This window comes from Coptis chinensis, chromosome 8, assembly GCF_015680905.1.
Source record: "Coptis chinensis isolate HL-2020 chromosome 8, ASM1568090v1, whole genome shotgun sequence".
Lineage (NCBI taxonomy): Eukaryota > Viridiplantae > Streptophyta > Magnoliopsida > Ranunculales > Ranunculaceae > Coptis > Coptis chinensis.
Window position 1 is genome coordinate 18420906 of NC_141463.1, and position 20964 is coordinate 18441869.

Sequence of the window (20964 nt, forward strand, 5' to 3'; positions counted from 1 at the left end):
TGGATGCAACCATAAATAATGAGAACATTTTGAACCCCACAGTTCTGTCCACCAACTCATCTACTCGCGGCATAGGATAGCTGTCCTTGGGGCATTCCAAGTTTATGTCCATAAAGTCAACACACATCCGCATCTTGCCATTTTTCTTTGGGACTGCGACTATATTAGATAACCAGTCCGTGAAATCCACCTCCCTTATGATTCCTGCTCCCTTCAACCTGGCAAACTCCTCCCGGATTCCTTCTGCGTACTTAGGTCTCACGTTCCTCATCTTCTGTCTTAATGGTTTCGCATCCTCCCTCATATGCAGCCGATGACATGCGAAATCTGGGTCCAAACCGGTGATGTCCTCTATCCCCCACGCAAACACATCCTTGTTCTCTGACAAACATTGTACCAGTTTACTTTTCCATTCTTCCGATAGATTTGCCCCTATTGATGTAAATATCTCCTCTTCCCCTGCCCCCAAGTTCACTACCTCCACTTCATCCAACGTCTTCGGACCCATTACAACCTCCTCCTCCCCCTCCATGGTCCCACACTGTAATTGCTATGCATGTCTTTTCCTGGGGTTCAATGATTCTCCTCCAGGTCCGCGGACCATCCTCTTGACGGTATCCTGATGACTGTTCTTCGATGCCACCTGATCGCCGCGGACTTCATACATTCCCACTGAGGTGGGGAATCGAATAACTTGGTAATAGGTTGAAGGCACCGTTTTCATCTCGTGGATCCACCTCCTTCCTAGGATCGCGTTGTACTGGGAGTTGGAGTCAACCACCATAAATCTTGAGAACATTGTCACAGGCCCTGTCGTCACTGGCAACAAAAGTTGTCCCATAGGCTCCGTGACACTCCCATTAAACCCATACAAACTGGACCGCGGCGGCCTTAGTTGCCCCGGATCGATCCTCATTTCATCTAACGCTCCCCTAAACAGCAAGTCCACCGCACTGCCACATTCAATCAGTACCCTTTTGACCATGTAATTGCCCATTGCCACCGTAATGACCAACGCATCTTCATGTGGAGTGTCAACAGCTCGGAGATCCACACTGGAAAATATAATCTTATCTTCCCCATTCAATGCCCCTGAGCTATACCGTGGTCCTATGTTCGACTCATTGACCTGCTGAATACTTGCCGCCCTTCTTACCTTGTCTCTGTGGGCGTTGTGGCTCAGAACTTCTCCACTAAAAATAACATTGATGGTTCCCAATATTCTCCCTGGAGCTGGCACCGGCTCCATATTCGGGGCCTCTGCTATAAATTCTCTCATCATTCCCTATCAACCTCTGGATCAACCATTTTAGCACATAACAATCATTAGTCTCATGATTGTGAACCTGATGGTACGCACAATACGGCTTGTTTGGCATTTCGGCAGGTATGGTTCACGGTCCCTCGTTCCCTTGCACGTTCTTGATCAATGGTAATATCTCACTCAATGGCATGTTCAAAGGCCTATATTCTAACTCGGTATGGCTTCCTCTCCCTCTGTTCCCTTCGCGCTATATCCCTATTCCTTTCCGGCCGTGATGTGTGGCCGCGATATCGTTCGCTACCTCTGTCCGTCGACTCTGTCCTTCTGTGATCCCCTTCTTTCTCTACCGATGACATTGCCTTCGCCCCCCTCTTAGATTCCTTCTGCATTGCGTCCTAGTATCGAATATATTTCTCTACCTGCGGATATAACTCGTGCAAAGTTGGGATCTCATTCTTGGCAACGGACTGATGGACCCCTGTTCTAGGCCGTAGACCTCTTTCAAACGCTATCACTGTTGTCATCTCATACAAATTCTCCACTTTCAAGGTCTCGCCCTTGAAGCGGCATAGATACTCTCTGACCGATTCCATCGATCTTTGTCTCACGCTAAATAAGGCCGCAATGTTCACAACCCGCTTTTTCTGATGTATAAAATGATCTATGAATGTCTGCTCCAATCCTTGGAAATTAGTCATACTCTTGGAAGGCAACCGATAATACCAGTCCGAGGCTCCCCCTTTCAAGCTAGCCGGGAACATCATGCACCGCAACCCATTGTACCGCGCCTCTTGCCAGAGTGGCATCTGTTGCCTAAAATGATGAATGTGATCTACTGGGTCTCCCGTTCCATCGTACCTTTCAAACCTTGGTTGATTGAACCTCTTTGGCACCTCCGACGTCCATATCGCATCCGCTAGTGGGTTGCGGTTCAATCCAGCTACTACCTAACTGGCCGCGCATGTTTGGTTCTTCGTCTGTTGAAGATTCGCCTCTCGGTCATTGTTTATCATCTCTTGGACTTGCTCCATTGTTAGCCCCGCGACTAGGTTCTCCACCAGATTCGGCCCGTGCTCCTCCCCTTCCTCAGCTCTCTCACTCTCCGACCCCTCACTTGGCTCTTCCCCGACCTCTTCTTCCACCCTTTCTCTGTCTCTTCTCAACTCCTCATTCTCCTCTCTCAACCTCTCGATCTCTTCCCGCATCAACCGTGTCTGTTCCGCTGCTCGACCCTCCTCTCATTCTTCCCCTTCCTCAATCACTAGGCATCGCGTCTTGGACTCTCACTTTTTTTGGTCTACACACTGCTCTCTTTGGTGCCATTTCTATGCTACTCGTATCGTCCCCACAGACGGCGCCAAATGTTACAACCTATGTTTCTATTACACGCACTATTCACTAGCTCTTAGGCACTATTCTCTCTCTCAGCCCTGCTCACTCTCCTTTCTCTCTCTTGGTCGCTCTCCTTTTTTCTTAGGTCTTCCTTTTTGGATTAATGAATCCGCCTCCTTCTCTCTCTCCCACTCTTTCTCTTTATATCTTTCTCTTCATCCATCATGGCCCCCCATCTGTCCCTCCATCTCACGGTCTTTTTATCTCCACGTGTAGGGTTTCCGTACTGCGACCATGTGCCTTGGCTCTGATCCTGTACACCGCATCTAAGTTTCCTAAACCGACCCGGGCGCATCCACCCGCTGATGTCCATGGTCCCTAATCCTACCACTACAATTAGATAAACCGTTTTCTATTACGTTAGCTGTCAAAATCTTTTATTTTGGTAACAAGATCTAAACCAATCGACACAAATCCAAAATCCAAAAGAGAGCCCGCGAAAAACTCATCTTCTTCCCTCCTATTTTCTTACCTCTATTCTCCAATTTTTCTTTCAATCTTTAATTTTTTGAGGAACTAAATCTAACAAAATCCTAAAGACAAAGAGAACATGTTAATTCACCCCACTGAAAACTCAATTTCCTAACAAAAATATAAAAGACCCATCTTCTTCCTGCCGAACTTCTTCGCCCCACTTCTCTGAAGCAGCTTGGAAATGGAAATACTGGATGGTAGAGGAGGTCAGTGACAACATGCTGATTCTACCTTTTTGTATGGCAGTGTTGATTGATTGATTTATATTTAAGAGATTCAAATCTGTTGGCATCAGAATTAGGCATTACATTAAATCGTAGAGAAGAAGAGGGACTCATTTTCTAGAAAGTTTAAGAACTTAACTAGTATTGTTGGTTCTATACGTGAAGCGTTTCCAATAATCACTTTTGGTCCTTTTGATAAGAAGCAAAGTTGTTACAAGTGAAGGAATTGACATTAAGGGAAGAGTGCTGAAATATTTCGACAACATGAACTATGGGCGAAGCTTCTCTCTGACAGGATTACTGATAAGCTCTTTCAAGGTTCATAGCATCCAACAATAGATAATTAATACGTTGTGCTAGTTATTTATGGGTTGACTCTCTTCTAGTTAGGGGACAATTCACAGTAGCAACACCTTAGTATCAGACGTGAGAGTTTAATGATATTTGGCCAGCATTTAATAACTTATACGGGCAAGGAGATATGATCAATTTTGTCCGATTGTTCGGTTACACTTCTCGGGATTTCCTGTAAATGTAAACAAGTGATATGTTTATGGCAACATGCATTATTTCAAACTAATCATCTGTGTATTTGCCCAAGTTCGTATACAAAAGAAGTTACGAAGAAATGAATCCCAAGCAAGACAAAGACCGCATTGAAATCCAGCAAAAGCTTAATTAAGCACAATTACATCAATAAATCAGTAGAACATCGGAATAATTATTAGAGGCCGCGTTCTAAATAAACATGAATGGGCCTAAGTGAATCATGTACTAAATTATTTTTCAAATAATTTATATGTGTTCTAACATTATTTCCAATGCTTTCCCCAACAAGTCAAGAGCGTTCTTATGTCTTGCAATAGTTCCCATGCATTGCCAAACCAGTTAAAGATGCTCTCCAATGATTACTCTGCAAAACTCAAAGTAATTGTCAAAGGCCCTATATACCTAAAAATGTAACACTGTAAGTTCAACCACATGAAATACAAGTGGTGGAAATGTCAGACATCCAAACTAGCGTGAAACAGTACCTTACCTATTGCTCTGCCTCTCTTTCAAAACATCCATCAGGAACCACACTTGAAGATTCATGACTATTGCCATTTATGCTTGCCCATGTGTTCTACTTGGCTTGGTATTGAATTCAATCATTTTGGTGTCTAATTTTGAGTGTTTCTCATTTTTTGCATGTAATACTGGAACAGGGGATGCCCTATTGTTTTGCAGGTTTTCCTTCATTGTTGATTTCGGTGGTTGGCTTTGCTCTTTTTTCACCTCACCTGGAATAATGGGCTGCATGGCTAGGTCCCTAACAGGGCCAGTTTTATCCTCCGGAAACTGAATCCTCTGCCTCAGTCAGAGATACCTTCCATGGGTCCTTTTACCCCCAACATGTACATTCATATCACATTGCAAGCAAAGAGAACTTCCATCTACCTCACAGTAAAAGAAAGCTGGTGCATTTTCACATATATCACAGCGAGGAACCTCATTTGGATCAGCGAGACCTACGCGTACATGCCTGCTAGCTAACTTGTTACACAAGTGCACTTTCTCATCCCATGAGAGACAAAGAGCAGCCTCATCAGCAGCACATAAAAGAGAAGCAACAACACTCTCACAAACGTCACAAAGTGTACAGCTGTATGCATAGTTTTCTCTGTTGGGAGATTTCACTAGAAGGTCACACCTCAATCTAGCTACTTTCTATCCCAAATGATTTCAACTTGGAGATCACACCAAGTAAATCACCCACCCAAGACTTTGGTAGTTATCACAACAACCTCAACAAAGCAAAACCACTAACTTATCATCACCCTTCATAGCAACAATAATAATGGAAGTAAATATGCAAAGAGACACAAAGATTTAGGTGGTTCGGTAAATGTTACCTACATCCACACACAAGAGCCGAATTTCCTTTATAACAAAGATTGGAGAGTTTACAAGAGATCAAGAATCAATAAGAAGAGGCCTCACTCAAACCCTAGCTCAACAGAGCTCCCACAATACCCTAGAAATGAATCTCTCAAAGTTGTACTTCAAAACCCTAATCTATTTCCTTTATATATGTGTATATAGACAAAGGGAAGTAAAATGGGCTTGGGCCGCATTGCTTGAGCTTGCGCTCATTGAGTGTGTGGCGAAATTCCTCTTCATTAGATCATGGTGAAAAGGCGGCAAGGTGAGGTGGCCAGCTCTTCTTCTTCGTGACATTGTTGTTGACGCTTGCGAAGGCTTCATGGACGGCGGTTCATCTCTTCATCAGGTGCAAAGGTCGAGTGTGGTATCTGGACAACCGAGCAAAGCTCGGCGGTTCCAACAACCCAACAATCTCCCACTTGGAACCTTCGAGATTCTTCATGCACATCACATCTCAATTGTAACAACTCAATCCAAAACCAATATACTAAAGAAACACTCGGCTCATCCATCATGGTCTTCAAGCAAGAAGACCCACCGAAGTTGAACACTTCAACCGTCTCCACAACACCCTACCATGACATAGACATGTCTCCGATACTCCATGAATAATACAATATCCATTTCACCGCTTCCCAATGATGTTTGCCAAGGTTAGCCATAAACCTCAAAGCAACTCCCAATCGCATGGGATATATCCGGTCGCGTGCAAACCATGTACCACCGCCTAGGGGTTTGTCGGGAACCATGCAAGCTCTTGCTCAGCTTGCACACCATATTCTCTCTATCCTTCCGTAGGAAACCCAACAGTTGTCGCGTGTAAATCTCCTCAACATGGTCACAATGGAGGTGAGCAGTTTTCACATTTAACTGCTTAAGATTTAAACCTTCCGTTACAACAATACTAAACACTGACTGAAAAGTATTTGGGGAGAATATCATTGCCAAATATTTCTTGGAACCATCATGTTCCTCCTTGACTCGATACACCCATTTGCTCTGTAGAGTCTTGTCCTTGGGTACTTTGGCCAACTCCCAAGTGACACTAAAGACGAGGGACTTCGTCTCATCATGCATAACAAGCTCCCACTCGCTAGCATCACCAACCTCCAATGCCGCATCATAGCAATGAGGTTCACCATCATCAGTAAATAAATAGGTGGAGGGAGGATACTTCATGCTCGGTACAGTTTGCCTGGATAACCTCCTTAGTGCACAAGGTGGAGATGGACTTGGTGGCGTAGTCTCTTCACCCGAGTCACTACTATCATCATCTGACTGTGGAACTTCCACAACACCACGACTCATATAAGAGCCTTCCAACTCAACATACTCAGTGTCACTATCTGTAACCGGCTCCACGGGCTGTGCTTCTTTTCTGTCCTTGTACAAAACCATCTCACTGAACAAGGCATTTCTACTTCGAATAATTTTCCGGTTTTGGTCATCCCAAAAACGATAACCAAGATCATCATCGCCATATCCAATGAAGGTACACTTGACATCAAGCTTACACCTAGCTTGGTCACTAGTGTGCACATAGGACTCACACCCAAACACTCTCAAATGGGAAAGGTTCACATCCTTCCCACTCCACACTTCCTCTGGAATTCTGAAATCCAAAGGTACTGACGGTCCTCGGTTGATCAGGTAAGCTGCTGTGCTAACACTCTCTGCCCAGAATTGCTCAGGCAAGTCTGCTAGTGTACGCATACACCTAGCCCTATATGTCAGTGTTCTAATCATCCGCTTTGCGACCCCATTCTCCTGAGGTGTCCCTCATCTTTTCCATCTTGATGCCACTGTTAGCACAATACTTCTCAAAACCTGAATCAACATACTCTCCATAATTATCAGATCTCAGCTTCTTCACCTTGAAGCATGTCTCATTCTCAACCATGGCCTTCCACGTCTTGAACACTTCCAATACCTCCGGACTTGTGTCTTAAGAAATAGACCCACACCTTCCTAGTATGGTCATCAATGAAAGTCACAAAATATAACTTTCCGCCAAGTGAAGAGACATTAGGCTGGCCCCGGACATCTGTATGAATCAACTCAAGCTTCCTAGCTTTGAGTTCGACCCATCTCCCGAAAACTCACCCTTCTCTGCTTTTCAAACATGCAATTCTCCAGAAGTCAAAGTCCGTTTTCCTCTAACGGGGTTTACCGGTTGGAGTGAAGGACTTGCATTCCTTTCTCACTCATGTGACCAAGTCTGCGGTTGCCAAACATTTAGATCCTCTTTGCCATTTGCCCCGCGGCATTCGACCCACACCGGTAATGCGGTCATGTAGAAATACCATCCTTGTAAGCCTTTAGCGACTATTAGAAACCCTTAGAGATTTTCCAAAGTATCCTTCGCCATTGAAGATTGTAACAAATCCTTCACTAGCCAATTGACCCACTGAAATCAAATTCTTCCTCAAATCCGGGCGTGTCGAACATCCCTTAATAACCATGTCCTATCTTTCAACATAACACGGACATCACCTTTGCCAACAATGGCACAAGATTGGTCATCACCAAGAAAGACCTTTCCAAGGTCACCTTTGGTGTAGTTCACAAAGAACTCTCGATTTGAGGTCACATGGAATGATCTTGCGGAATCTAAAACCCAAGACTCCTTATTGTTCTCCCATCGAACATATCAAAGCATCATCTTCCACTTCAACTACATTAGCTTCTTGATTCTTCTTGTAGTTGTCATTCCTTCAGTGTTTGGCATCGGTTACTATAGTGGCCGGGCAAACCCACAATTGTAACATATAATGATACTATCATCTCTAGGCTCATCACTAGGGGCATGAGAGTTCATTCTCCCCGCTATTTCTCGGTCTACCACGACCCTTGTGCAATGTGCATCCGCCTCTCGGTACTCAAAGCCGAACCCGATGTCGAGGCTCCATCCGAACTCCTTCGAATTTCCTCCGCTAGTATCATACTAACCACATCGTCAAATTTCAACTTATTCATTCCCGCTGAGCCACTAATAGCCGCAACCGTAGCCTTCCAACTTGGGGGCATTTGTCCTATTATCGCCAACGCTCTCACTTCATCACTAAATGTAATCTCAACCGACTCCAATTGGTCTTTCGTTTGGTTGAATTCATTTAAGTGGTCCTTGAAGGAATCATTCTCCGACATTCTCATGGAGAAGAGCTTGGTAATCAAATAGACTTTGTTCGCGGCCGAAGGTTGCTCATACATGCACGTTAGTGCCTTCATGAGAGACGCCGCCGTCTTCTCATTTTTAATATTGAAGGCCACTGACTTCGAGAGACTCAATCGGATTGTGGCCAAGGCCTTTCTATCTTGCAAATCCCATTTATCTTGCGGAATCTCATCGGGCTTCTCACATATCAATGTTTCCATCAAATCCTTTTGATAGAGAACATCCTCAATTTGCATCTTCCAATAGCCGAAGTTTGTTCCGTCAAACTTCTCTATCTTGTAGCTTTCCTTTTCGGTCGTCATGACTCCCACTGAACCAAAACAACGGTGGAGAACTTCTCAGAGGAATTTCTTCAAACACCTAGCTCTCTCTGTGCTAAAGGTGGAGTCTTTCCTCACACACCTTGTTCCAATGATTCAAAACCGTGCTCCGATACCACTTGTTGGGAGATTTCACTAGAAGGTCACACCTCAATCTAGCTACTTTCTATCCCAAATGATTTCAACTTGGAGATCACACCAAGTAAATCACCCACCCAAGACTTTGGTAGTTATCACAACAACCTCAACAAAGCAAAACCACTAACTTATCATCACCCTTCATAGCAACAATAATAATGGAAGTAAATATGCAAAGAGACACAAAGATTTAGGTGGTTCGGTAAATGTTACCTACATCCACACACAAGAGCCGAATTTCCTTTATAACAAAGATTGGAGAGTTTACAAGAGATCAAGAATCAATAAGAAGAGGCCTCACTCAAACCCTAGCTCAACAGAGCTCCCACAATACCCTAGAAATGAATCTCTCAAAGTTGTACTTCAAAACCCTAATCTATTTCCTTTATATATGTGTATATAGACAAAGGGGAAGTAAAATGGGCTTGGGCCGCAATTGGAGCTTGGCAGGCATTGGTGTAGGCCCTCTTCGATTAGATCATGGCTGAAAGTCGCGGCAAAGTGAGTAATGAGCCAGCAGCTTCTTCTTCGGACAACAAAGCATGGACGAAGCGGTTCGCCCTCTTCATCAGGTGCAAAGGTCGAGTGTGGTATACGGACAACCGGAGCAAAGCTCGACGGTTCCAACAACCCAACATTCTCTTCTCACCACAATCTCTTTAAACAATATAAACACTAATAAAGGAAATTTGCTCTTTCAGTAGCAGCACTCTCACAAACACTAACAACATGTACTAAATTATTGAATCATTTGCATTAGAAGAAAAAAGTCTAAGAAAATATAATACGACATTGAAACAAATTATCTAAGAGTGTGGGACGACTTCTTCAGATTGTGGTGGGCAATTCATTGTTCATAATGATTGCTCCTATATGAAAGGAAGAACTGATGTTAGCATATTTAAGTTTGTAAAGAAGAACATCACGTAAAACATGATACATAGATTGCAAAAAAAGGCACTTACCGGTTTGGGTCATTCAAATCTAGAAAAAAATTTCCCCCTTGATGCGAAATTCCATTATGCTTAAAAGTTGTTCCCTATGAAATACAAGCAATCTACGGTAACCATTTCACCAAAAGTAGTTTATATAATTAAAGGTTCAAAGCACACCAGTCCAGTAGTTCTTTGGTGATATGCATTACTATTCGCAACATAATACTGGTTATCAACAGACCTTCCAAGTTGTCCAAGCATTAGAGACCCCTGTTCATTCGAGCATTACTAATTTTATTTTGTGAAAACATATTGCAAATATTTGATAATGAAAAAAACAAAAAATAAAAACCTGGTTGAATTGGTGGAGTTGATTGCTAGGTGCAACAATTGAAAATGGGCATTGCAAATCATTGTCACCCAAAGTTGTAAAACTATGCCCATTCATAGTTGAATATGTTTGCTTGTCTCTCAGGTGGGAACTCTAAGAAGTTCATCAAAGTAGCAAAGTTAAACGCATCACAACTATTGTTAACATCATATAATGCCAGCCTAATAATATTACCTCACTCAAAGAACCAAACTCAAAATTTGTTAAGTTGGATGGACGATATTGATGGCTGCCACAACAAACAAATAATATTGATTAGAAAGAAATAATAGTGTAACCAATTAAAGATATGATAGATCAATACCTCCTCCCTAGTTCATCAAGTTTTTGACATTTAATTGGTTGCTCCAAAGTCTCCAGTTGATCATCAATTCTTATAGGAGAGTCTTGCAAACCTTGTCCTACACAAACTACACACTCAAAAATTTCATAATATGCATTATCTTACAACATGAACCAAGTAATAGGACTGCAAGTATTTATTCAGTAAAAAATATAGTTACTTACCACCAATCTCTTGCTCTATTGGTCCATTATGAGGTAGAGCCCTTGTATTGCTACTTGTTGCAACCAAGGTTTTGATATATATTAGCCAGTATAAAATGTTTAATGGTTCCATCAACGTGAAAAAGGTAGTGACTAGCAAATACCTAGAAAACACCTTAGATCTTTTTGATATCTTCAAGTTAGGACTTGGCCTTTTTGATGTCTTTGAGTTAGGACTTCTCTTCTTCTTGGGAAGCTTGTCCATACATGACGTGATTCGCTTTTTTCTACCTTTATGCTTAGCAACAAGTGGATCGAGCAAAGGCTTCTGGTTGTGCAAACGAATCTTTGTATATTCTTGGATTTTAGTAGATTTTACTTCTTCGACAGAATCCTTATTTGATCCAATTGACATTTGTTTATATGCAGCTTCCACTTCTTTTCTTGCGTTCTGCAAAATCCGAATTGCTACCAAATACATTCTTTTGATGTTGAACCTTTTGCTGCAATATTAATTGCCTCTTGACAAAGTTTGCTATACCTAACAGTGATGGTTTCATGACAATCAACTTGCATCTCTTCACCATGAGCATCAATTAGCGTCTCTTGTCCACATTTTAATAATGTAATGTGTTGGAAGCTTACAAACATCTTCAACTAAGAAAATCTTTAACACGTGCCTACACAAATAGCTTGCAAACTCAAACTCGAACAACTGACAGCTACACTTTACAGTTATGTTAGAAGAATCAAATGTGACTATACGAACTGACCGTTCATAGTCTTCTCTCCATACATTGTAAACAACCTTTGAGCCATTCTCTTCAATTTTTTTGTGACGGTAGGAAATACTTTGAACAAACTGATCTTGAAACATTTTAAAGACTGACCTTGTGTAAAACTCAGCTGCGTCATTTTCAATACCAACTAAAAACTTTAAAATTGGTTTCGTATAGTTTGTTGTGTAGTCTTCATCATTTTCTTTCTCCCTTCTGTCTACTACAGCTTGTTCATATTGTTTCACAAACTTGTATAAAGACATTGTTCCTTCAACATAGTCTTTGAAATATGCATTTATGCTTTCACTTCTCTGTGTTGTGTATATAGATCCACAAATAATATCACGCGCATAAATTGATGCCCACTTTTCTCATTTTCCATACAAATTATCTAGCCATTTGTTATCCCTCAATTCATAACTCTCAAGCAGTAACTTCCAGTTAGATTCAAACTCTTCTACAGTCTCATTTCCATACAAACAATTATTAAAATCACGAATAAAAGTAGTATTTCCCGTAACCAAAGGAAGCAAATGCTTAGGAGCATTTCGTGTTATGTGCCACAAGCAGTACCTATGGCGGAGTACCCGGCAGAACATATTCTATAGCTCCTCCAATAGCTGACTCTTGATCCGTGAGAATTACTTTTGGTTGCTTACCACCCATTGCCTTCATCCATGTTTTCATTACCCAAATAAAAGACTCTTCTGTTTCTGAATAAAGAAGTGCGCCACCAAATAATACAGTCTGAAAATGATGATTGATACCGACAATGAGGACAAATGGCATACTGTATTTATTTGTCCCATACGTAGGATCAAAGCAAACCACGTCACCAAAATGGTGGTAGTCAATCCTAGATCTAGCATCAGCCCATAAAAAGTTAGTCATACGACCCTCTGAATCAGCCTGCATTGTATAGAAAAAGGAGGGATTCTCTGATTGTTGACGCTCAAAGTAGTCAAGTATAGTAGCGACATCTCCATTTTCAAGCTCTTTTTGACGTTTTGAGCTTAAAAAATTCAACGCATCTCTCCTATTGAAACTGACATTACGACTCCCATCAGCTTCTTGAGACATGAACTTCATCAAGAGTTTTGCTTTGACACCAACGACACTCATATTCTGAACTACTTGTTGCTGCCCACCAATCATTTTCTTATGAGATCGAAGATTGTGTTTTTTGCTTGGAGTCACTAGATTATGATTGTGCTCCTGAACTACTTGTGTGACAACCCATTTCTTATGTCTTTTCCTTATTCACATCATCGCTTTGCATCCTGTTCTTGTATCCGCGCGAACCTTCGTTCTTTCTCCCAAATCTCCTTGAGTATTACGAAATCTTTCAAGAGAGCAGCAAAAAGTTCGTCCAATTAACTCATTCGAACGAGACCTAGATTTACATGTTGATGATCTCCGGATGCTAAATCCCTCATTTTTCGCATATTGATTGTAAAAATCATATGCTTCTTCTTCATACTCGAACTCCATAGTAACGTAAGGACGATACTCATTCACCATCTCGTCGTCTTCGGCATACCTACTCGTGATGTCTACTACATCTACATCTTCTTCTTTCATTCCTTCATCTAGAATGTCCATCTCATCAATTTCTATATAATTCGTGGGTTTTTCTTCTTTAAAAAGACAATCAACAAATGGTTCGGTTAGGATTTCTTCGTCCATATGAAAGAAAAATTGGAGAATAGAGGTAAGAAAATAGGAGGGAAGAAGATGAGTTTTTCGCGGGCTCTCTTTTGGATTTTGGATTTGTGTCGATTGGTTTAGATCTTGTTACAAAAATAAAAGATTTTGACAGCTAACGTAATTATTGGAAGATATAGAATATACTCATGTTGATTTCTTTCCATATGTAGATTATATGATTTTGTATTGTAGGAAAGTGTAATCTCTATGAATCAATAAATACGGCTATTGTCTATTAAGAAGATAAGCCTTTCTACCCAATCTACTTGGTATCAGAGCATGTCTCGATCCAATGAACTCATTTCCTTATCTTCTTTTTGTTAGAAAACTTCTCTATGAGGCCAAAGTGTCGAAGTAATCATCGGTTAAAGACGACTTGGATAGACTGTAGAGAAGATGTTGTGTGTGTGTGTTTTTTTTTTCCCACGTACTGAAGTTTGCTGATTAATATCAACTCATTGCCACATGCTGGTCAGTGCCTCTATATTGTCTCTAGCTGGTCGGTGTCTCTTTGTTGGAAAAGAATAACTGGAGATCGTTTCTTTTTCTCTCTAGCAAACCTTGTTCTTCTTTGTGGGCTTCCGATTCGCTTTTGACGATCTTCGTGTCAATTTTTTTTTTTTTCGTTCATAATGGCGGTGAGATCAGAGTTAATTAAATTATGCATCATCGCATTACTAATTCATTGCTTAGTGGCAGTAATTTTCCCCGCTTGGTCACGCTTCAGTTAATTTATTTCTTGGTGCTTTCGAGGGAAAACTGGTTGGTTGCAAGGGAAGGTACCAAAACCAACGATTCTACCAAATTGGCGAGAATGGGAACCCCGGGTGTAAGATCTTAACCTGGTTATTTAATTCTATGGAGCCCGATGTTTATGAATTATTTATGTTTTATGATACGGTTGATGGGTTATGGATCTGGTTGAACGAGATGTATGCACATTCTCGTAACCAAATCCGTAAAATCACGGAATTTATGGGCACGTTACTCATGCTAGTCAAAAAAATGACTTCGGTGAAGGTTTATTATGGAAATCAAGAAGGGATGGGACGAAGTTAGCTCATTACAAGTCTCAATTTCTGGCTAGTATTTCTGGTATGACTCCTGTTATTGCTAAGGAACTCCACAAAGCGTCGGAAGATGAGCAGGTATACCAATTTCTTTTGGGCCTTCGAGATGAGTATGAGACCCTTCTCTGTCAGATTTTGGGTACTTTTCCACTACCTTCTCCGAGTGAGGCTTATGCTATGGTAGAAAGTGATGAACGTCGCCGCCATTTAAAAGTCACACCATCTTCAGAGACACCTACTCCCATTGATCAGATGGCATTTGCTGTTAATTCCGGATCTCGATTTCAGGCTTCTTTTGCTGGAACTCGCAAAAAGGAGCCATTCGTTTGTAATCACTGTGGGAATACGGGACATACTAAAGACCGTTGTTTTAAAGCGTATCCGGGAGTTGAGATTTAAGACCGGTTCTCAAAACTATTCTAAGAACCGTGCTCCTCGTACTGCTGCAGTGGCTGAAGCATCTTTTGAGACTCCATCAGATGCACCTGCAGACATTAATCAGCTGAGTTCTAGGATTGATCAGCTTTTCACTATAGTTCAGAATTCTCGTGTCCAGAATTCAACTGTCCCTACAGCTATGACTGCCTCAGGTACTCCTACTGCTCTTCATGTTAGATTGGATTCTGCTAAACCCACATGGGTTCTTGACTCAGGGGCTAATGACCATATGACTGGTGAGTCTAATCTTTTTACATCCATCAGATCTACCGGTCCATCGGTGCAGAAGCCTTGCTGATGGGTCATCTACCCCTATTCTAAGTAAGGGGGAGGTTTGTCTTTCACCATCTATTACGCTTCAGTCTGTCCTACATGTGCCAAACCTTTCCCTTAATTTGTTATCTGTTAGTCAGTTAGCCAAAAATCTCAATTGTGCTGTCATTTTTCTCTCTGACCGATGTTTTATCCAGGACCGGAGTACGAGGACGATTTTTGGCATGGGGTATGAGCATGACGGACTTTACTATTTTGGGGAACCTCCACCGGTCACTGCCTTACAAGGCTCTGTGTTGCCAACTTCTGGCTCTTATGTTTTCTCTTTCTGATCTTTGAACTTATGGCATGCTCGCTTAGGACATGTTAACTTCCAGTATCTTTGTTTGTTATTTCCCGAATTAATAAAAGCTTGCAAGTCTCATAAGTTTCATTGTCACATTTGCGCTTTGTCTAAGCATACTCGTTCTAGTTATATCTCTAGAATGCATCGTACTCCCTGTGCATTTGATCTTGTTCATTCTGATGTTTGGGGACCGTCTCCAATAACATCCTGGTCAGGACACCGGTACTATGTCACTTTTATTGATGATCACACCAGGTGTACTTGGGTTTATCTGCTCAAGCAAAAATCTGAGGTTCTCTCTTCATTTACCAATTTTCTCAGAATGGTTAAGACCCAGTATAATGTTACCGTTAGGGGTATTCGATCTGACAATGCCAAAGAGTATGTTTCAAATGCCTTTGTGTCCCAACTTAATCAACAAGGCATTCTTCAACAACTTTCCAACACCTACACACCTGAACAAAATGGGGTTCTTTGAAAGAAAAACCGAGTCTTATGGCAATCGTTAAACGCCTTTCACGAGGAATGAATGTTCCCAAATCTTATTGGCATATGGCTGTTTTGACTGCAAGTTATCTTCTTAACCGTTACATCGAAGTCGTGTTTTTGAATAATAAAACCCTTCCGTCTTCTTCATCCGGATAGAGTCTTATTCCCGATAGCTCCCAAGGTGTTTGGATGTACTTGCTATGTCCAAAATCGTAGTCCAAGTCGAACAAAGTTGGATGATAAAGCAATTAGATGTATATTTCTGGGATATGCTGTCTTCTCAAAAGGATATCGTTGTTATGATCCCCACACTCGTAAGTTGTATCATACCATGGATGTGACTTTTTTGGAGGATACACCATTCTTTGTTCCGAAACTCTATTTTCAAGAACAAGATACCTTTATGGACTCTTCTTTTCCACCTGGAAATGAAAACTCTATCCCTGTTTATCCTTTACCTGTTTTTGATACTAATTCACAGGTACTTGAGCAGCCTTTACAGGAAGATGTTCGTCATTCCCATGTTCCACCCCTGCCAGACTCCTCTGCTCCTGGTGCCTCTTCCCCAGGTAACTCTAGTCCTATTTCTGAGTTTATTACATTATCTGGTCCACATGTTACCCCACCACCACCACCACCACCACCGCTACCACTTCGTAAGTCTTCACGGGATAGGCATCCAACTGACCGTCTCATTGTTACCTGTTGCACTCACCATCCTATTAGCAAGTTTGTTTCTTACCAGGGACTATCTAGCTCTTATCGGGCTTTTTTGGTCGCAACATCTTCGGTTTTAATTCGGTCGATCGATTAATGAGGCTTTGGGTTACCGCAATGCACCGTGAAATGGAAGCCCAAAAACGAAACCATACATGGGATATGGTTTTCACGCCACTTGGTGAAAAAGCGGTTCAATGCAAATGGGTGTTTTCTATTAAGTATTTGGCGACATAAGCGGTACTATGGATCGTTACAAGGCTCGATTGGTTGCCAAGGGTTTACCTGTGTTCCCGCAAAGATTTCGGTGATACATTTGCTCCAATGGCAAAACTCTCTTCTTGCATGCGGCTTTTGATCTTATTAGCATCTTCGTATTCTTGGCCTCTCAGATCGTTTGGATATCAAGAATGCTTTCCTTCATGGTGATCTAACGAAACTATTTATATGGATCCTCCACCGGTTTTGCGCGGTGAGGGGAGTTTCTTGAGAAAGTGTGTTGTCTTCGAAATCTCTATATGGTTTGAAATGCAGTCACCACGCGCACGGTTTTTCGTTCGACCGGTGGTCTTTGTCTCTTGGTTTCCCCACGGCCACTTCTGATCACACTTGCTTCGTTCGAATGAACAAGTTTGGCCATCGTGTCCTCCTTCTTGTGTATGTTGATGATATTATAGTTCTGGTGATGATGATATGTCCGTGTTGTTGCTCGGGTAAAATCTGATTTGAGTAAGGCATTTGATGTGAAAGATTTGGGGCTCCTTCGCTACTTCTTAGGTATTGAGGTAGCACGTTCCCGACATGGGATCTCTATCTCGAGAGAAAAAGTATATTCTAGACTTGTTGGAGGATACTGAGGCATGTTAGGATGTAGGCCAGCTTTGTCACCTATGGATCCTAATGCAAAACTCTTTCTCGAAGTCCGGAGAATTACTTTCCTGATCCATCTCGATATCGGCGTTTGGTTGGGAGATTGATTTACTTGACTAACACCGGGCTGATGTAGCCTTTGGTTAGTATTGTTAGTCAATTTATGCATGCTCCCCGTACATCTCACATGGATGCTGTTTATCATATCTTGAGGTATCTCAAGTCATGCCCAGGACTTGGTTTGTTCTATGCATCAGGTAGACAATCAGGACTGTCTTGTTATACAGATGCAGATTATGCTGGTTCCAAGACAGATAGAAGGTCAACATCTTGTTTATGTACTTTCTTTGGGTCACACCTGATATCTTGGAAAAGTAAGAAACAAAATGTTACCTCCAGATCTTCTGCAGAGGCTGAATATCGTGCAATGGCTCAGGGAACCTGTGAGCTTCTTTGGTTACGTTCTCTCTATGGTGAGTTAGGATTTCCAGTAGGGCCTTCTTCGGAGTTATTCTGCGATAACAACTCAGCTATCATGCTTGCTTCCGATTCTGTACTTCATGAGCGGACGAAACATATTGAGGTAGATATACATTTCATACGAGAAAAGGTCAAAGCTGCTATTATCATTCCAGTGTTTGTTCGATCACATAGAACAAACGGTTATGTTCACCAAGCCAGTTGGACCCTCATTGCTCAAGAGTTCTATTGTCAAGCTGGGATTGATAGATATCTTCGCTCCAGCTTGAGGGGGAGTATTGGAAGATATAGAATATACTCATGTTGATTTCTTTCCATATGTAGATTATATGATTTTGTATTGTAGGAAAGTGTAATCTCTATGAATCAATAAATACGGCTATTGTCTATTAAGAAGATAAGCCTTTCTACCCAATCTACTGTAATAGAAAATGGTGTTAAACTGTTAAGAGTCTCGTTATCTAATCATAATCTCAAAATTAATCTAATGGAATTAGTTGAGCCCACACAAGTTGACTTGTGCGGTAACCCTCACTGAATCCGGACTCGGTTTCTAATAGCACTTACCACTTACCAGCTAATTATATGCCTACACTTCCTAAATTTCACTGCACCTAAATTTGCACAGAAAAATGGGATTTGGATAATAATGGATGAGTTACTTAGAAATTGACCCATTCAACTATTCAACTTCAACTAATTTTGACAACATTCTAAAAATTTAGCACCGATCGATCAACATTGGAATTGGATTAGTACAGTTAACAGTCCCATGGCTTAATAAAGTAGAAGTAAGATCGGATAAGGCAAAATAACCTATGGGCAAAGTGACTCTATTATATTCCTTACTTGGCTTCTTGCCAACCTAACTTTTTATTATTTTCAGGATGCCCCTTTCTTTACAAGAAGCATTTTGTCTGAGGCTCTGAGCAACTCTGAGCAGATTGTTCAACCTTAACTCCAAAAAAAAAAACAATGGCAGTTGCAGCAGGAACAACACCACTTAACATCACAACATCTTCAGTTAAAACCAGAAAACAAACTACCCCAACTTCTCATTTCCCTCTATTTCTTCATGTCACCAAAACTAGACCCAAAAACAGCTTCCCTCATATCCAATGTTCTACACGACCAGATATTGAGAGCAACAATACTACTGACAACAACCCCATTCTTGAAAACACCTCAAACCCAATACCCACAGAAGTACAAACCTCAAATGTTAATAACAAATCTTCATTTTCATCGTCTATAGGTCTAGTTTTAGATTTGGGGACAAAGGGTTGTTGGGATAGTTTTGAGATTGGGTCTCCAGTTATTAAAAGATTTATTAGTGATGATGAAGAGAGATGGTATATGTGGTATCATGGAAACTCAGATGGGGGTAGTGATGTAATTGGGTTGGCGCTTTCTAGCAATGGGGCTCATTGGGAAAAAGGTGCAGGACCTGTTAGATCAAGTGCTGATGTTGGGTTGGTTATGAATTGTAGTAAGGATTGGTGGGCTTTCGATACCGAAGGCATTAGGCCTTCTGAGGTAGTTATTATGTCGAGTTCTAAGGTTAGAGCTTCTAGTGCTGTTTATTGGCTTTATTATACTGGATTCAATGCTGAGAAAGTTGAGTTTTCTGTTGACTCGAAAGTCCATTTACAGAACCCGGAGAGAGTGGTAGATGGTAAAGACCAGGTTGTAGGCATTTCAAGGTCATTGCCTGGCTTGGCAATCAGTCAAGACGGTCGGCATTGGGCTAGAATTGAAGGAGAACATCATAGTGGTGCTTTATTTGATGTGGGGGAAGAAAAAGAGTGGGATTCTTTGTTTATCGCAGGACCCCAAGTTGTTTTTCATAGTAGTGGTGATCTTAGGATGTATTACTACTCATTTGATGATAAATGTGGACTATTTGCGGTAGGACTTGCGAGGTCAAGAGATGGGATTAAGTGGGTGAAGTTGGGGAAAATTATTGGTGGAGGGTCACTTGGTTCTTTTGATGAATTTGGTGTCATGAATGCACATGTAATGAGGAATCAGAAAGATGGAGATTATGTAATGGCATATGAAGGTGTTGCAGCTGATGGGGGGAGAAGTATTGGATTAGCAGTGTCTCGAGATGGATTGAAAGATTGGAGAAAGTATGGTGATGGGGCAGTTCTCAAGCCTTCGGTAGAAGAAGATGGGTGGGACAACAGTTGTGTGGGATCCCCATGTTTGGTTCAGATGGATGGGAAAGATGATGAATGTAGATTGTATTATAGAGGTATTGGTAAGGAGGGAAAGTCCGGGATTGGGTTGGCGGTTTCTGAAGGTAATGAGTTTAGAAGTTTCAGAAGATGGACAGGGTTTCATCTATGAGATTGCTATGAGCTAAATCACATTGTCGATAATTTATGAGATTCATGGTATTTTACGTTCTGTTGTAATGGTTTTCTTCACTAACAGATTTATTGTCTTACGAAGAACTATATCTAGAAACATGTCATACTATGTGAAGTAAAATCAGGTTAGTTTTATGTCTGGTAGAAGCTCCTCTCAAATGCAATGCTGATGGATTAACAAACAGAACAAAATTCCTCTGTAAACGGACATAAAAATGTACCATATAAATGGAGGGCAAGAACATTGTAGGTCCCAACAGCGCTTATTGTTAGAACCAAAGCTATTAGTTCTTTGCTTGCAGAGAACAAACTTTACACGTCACTTGGCACTGAACTCGTTATAATCTTCTCTTTCTTCAGCTGAACCATTTCAGCATATGTATCCTCCTCTGACGAACATGAGCTTATACGGTTATACGAAACCAAGGCCCAAAATATCGCCGATATATCCGATATATTATCGATATATATTATTTTTTGGTACACCGATATAGATATATTCGATATATCTCAACTGAATATTGAATCTTTTTTTTCCGATATATATCGTAATTTCTGATATAACGATATATATCGACTGATATATATGATATATCCGATATAAATTATTGACTTTGACTGATATTGTTAAGTTTGACCAAATATTGTTGATTTTGGTTGATATATTGACGATATTTTCGATATAATTGACGATA

The 20964-nt window shown here is 41.2% G+C and overlaps 2 protein-coding genes and 1 pseudogene across 3 annotated transcripts; 1 reads left to right on the top strand and 2 right to left on the bottom strand.

The window, feature by feature from the left end:
* Positions 1–550: 550 nt before the first annotated feature.
* LOC147480335 (uncharacterized) lies at positions 551–1249 on the bottom strand. Its single transcript, XM_086578616.1, has one exon. The coding sequence runs from the start codon at positions 1247–1249 to the stop codon at positions 551–553; it is 699 nt and encodes a 232-aa protein (XP_086434742.1).
* An 8511-nt stretch (positions 1250–9760) lies between these two features.
* On the bottom strand, positions 9761–13327 carry LOC147480336 (protein FAR1-RELATED SEQUENCE 5-like; annotated as a pseudogene). Its single transcript, XR_015205423.1, has 8 exons — positions 12092–13327; positions 10747–12042; positions 10544–10640; positions 10414–10468; positions 10201–10332; positions 10026–10118; positions 9879–9952; positions 9761–9782 (listed from the first exon to the last, which is right to left on the bottom strand). The product of XR_015205423.1 is annotated as a protein FAR1-RELATED SEQUENCE 5-like (transcript).
* A 5390-nt stretch (positions 13328–18717) lies between these two features.
* LOC147480337 (Arabinanase/levansucrase/invertase) lies at positions 18718–20408 on the top strand. Its single transcript, XM_086580772.1, has one exon. The coding sequence runs from the start codon at positions 18870–18872 to the stop codon at positions 20244–20246; it is 1377 nt and encodes a 458-aa protein (XP_086436898.1). The 5' UTR covers positions 18718–18869; the 3' UTR covers positions 20247–20408.
* Positions 20409–20964: the final 556 nt, after the last annotated feature.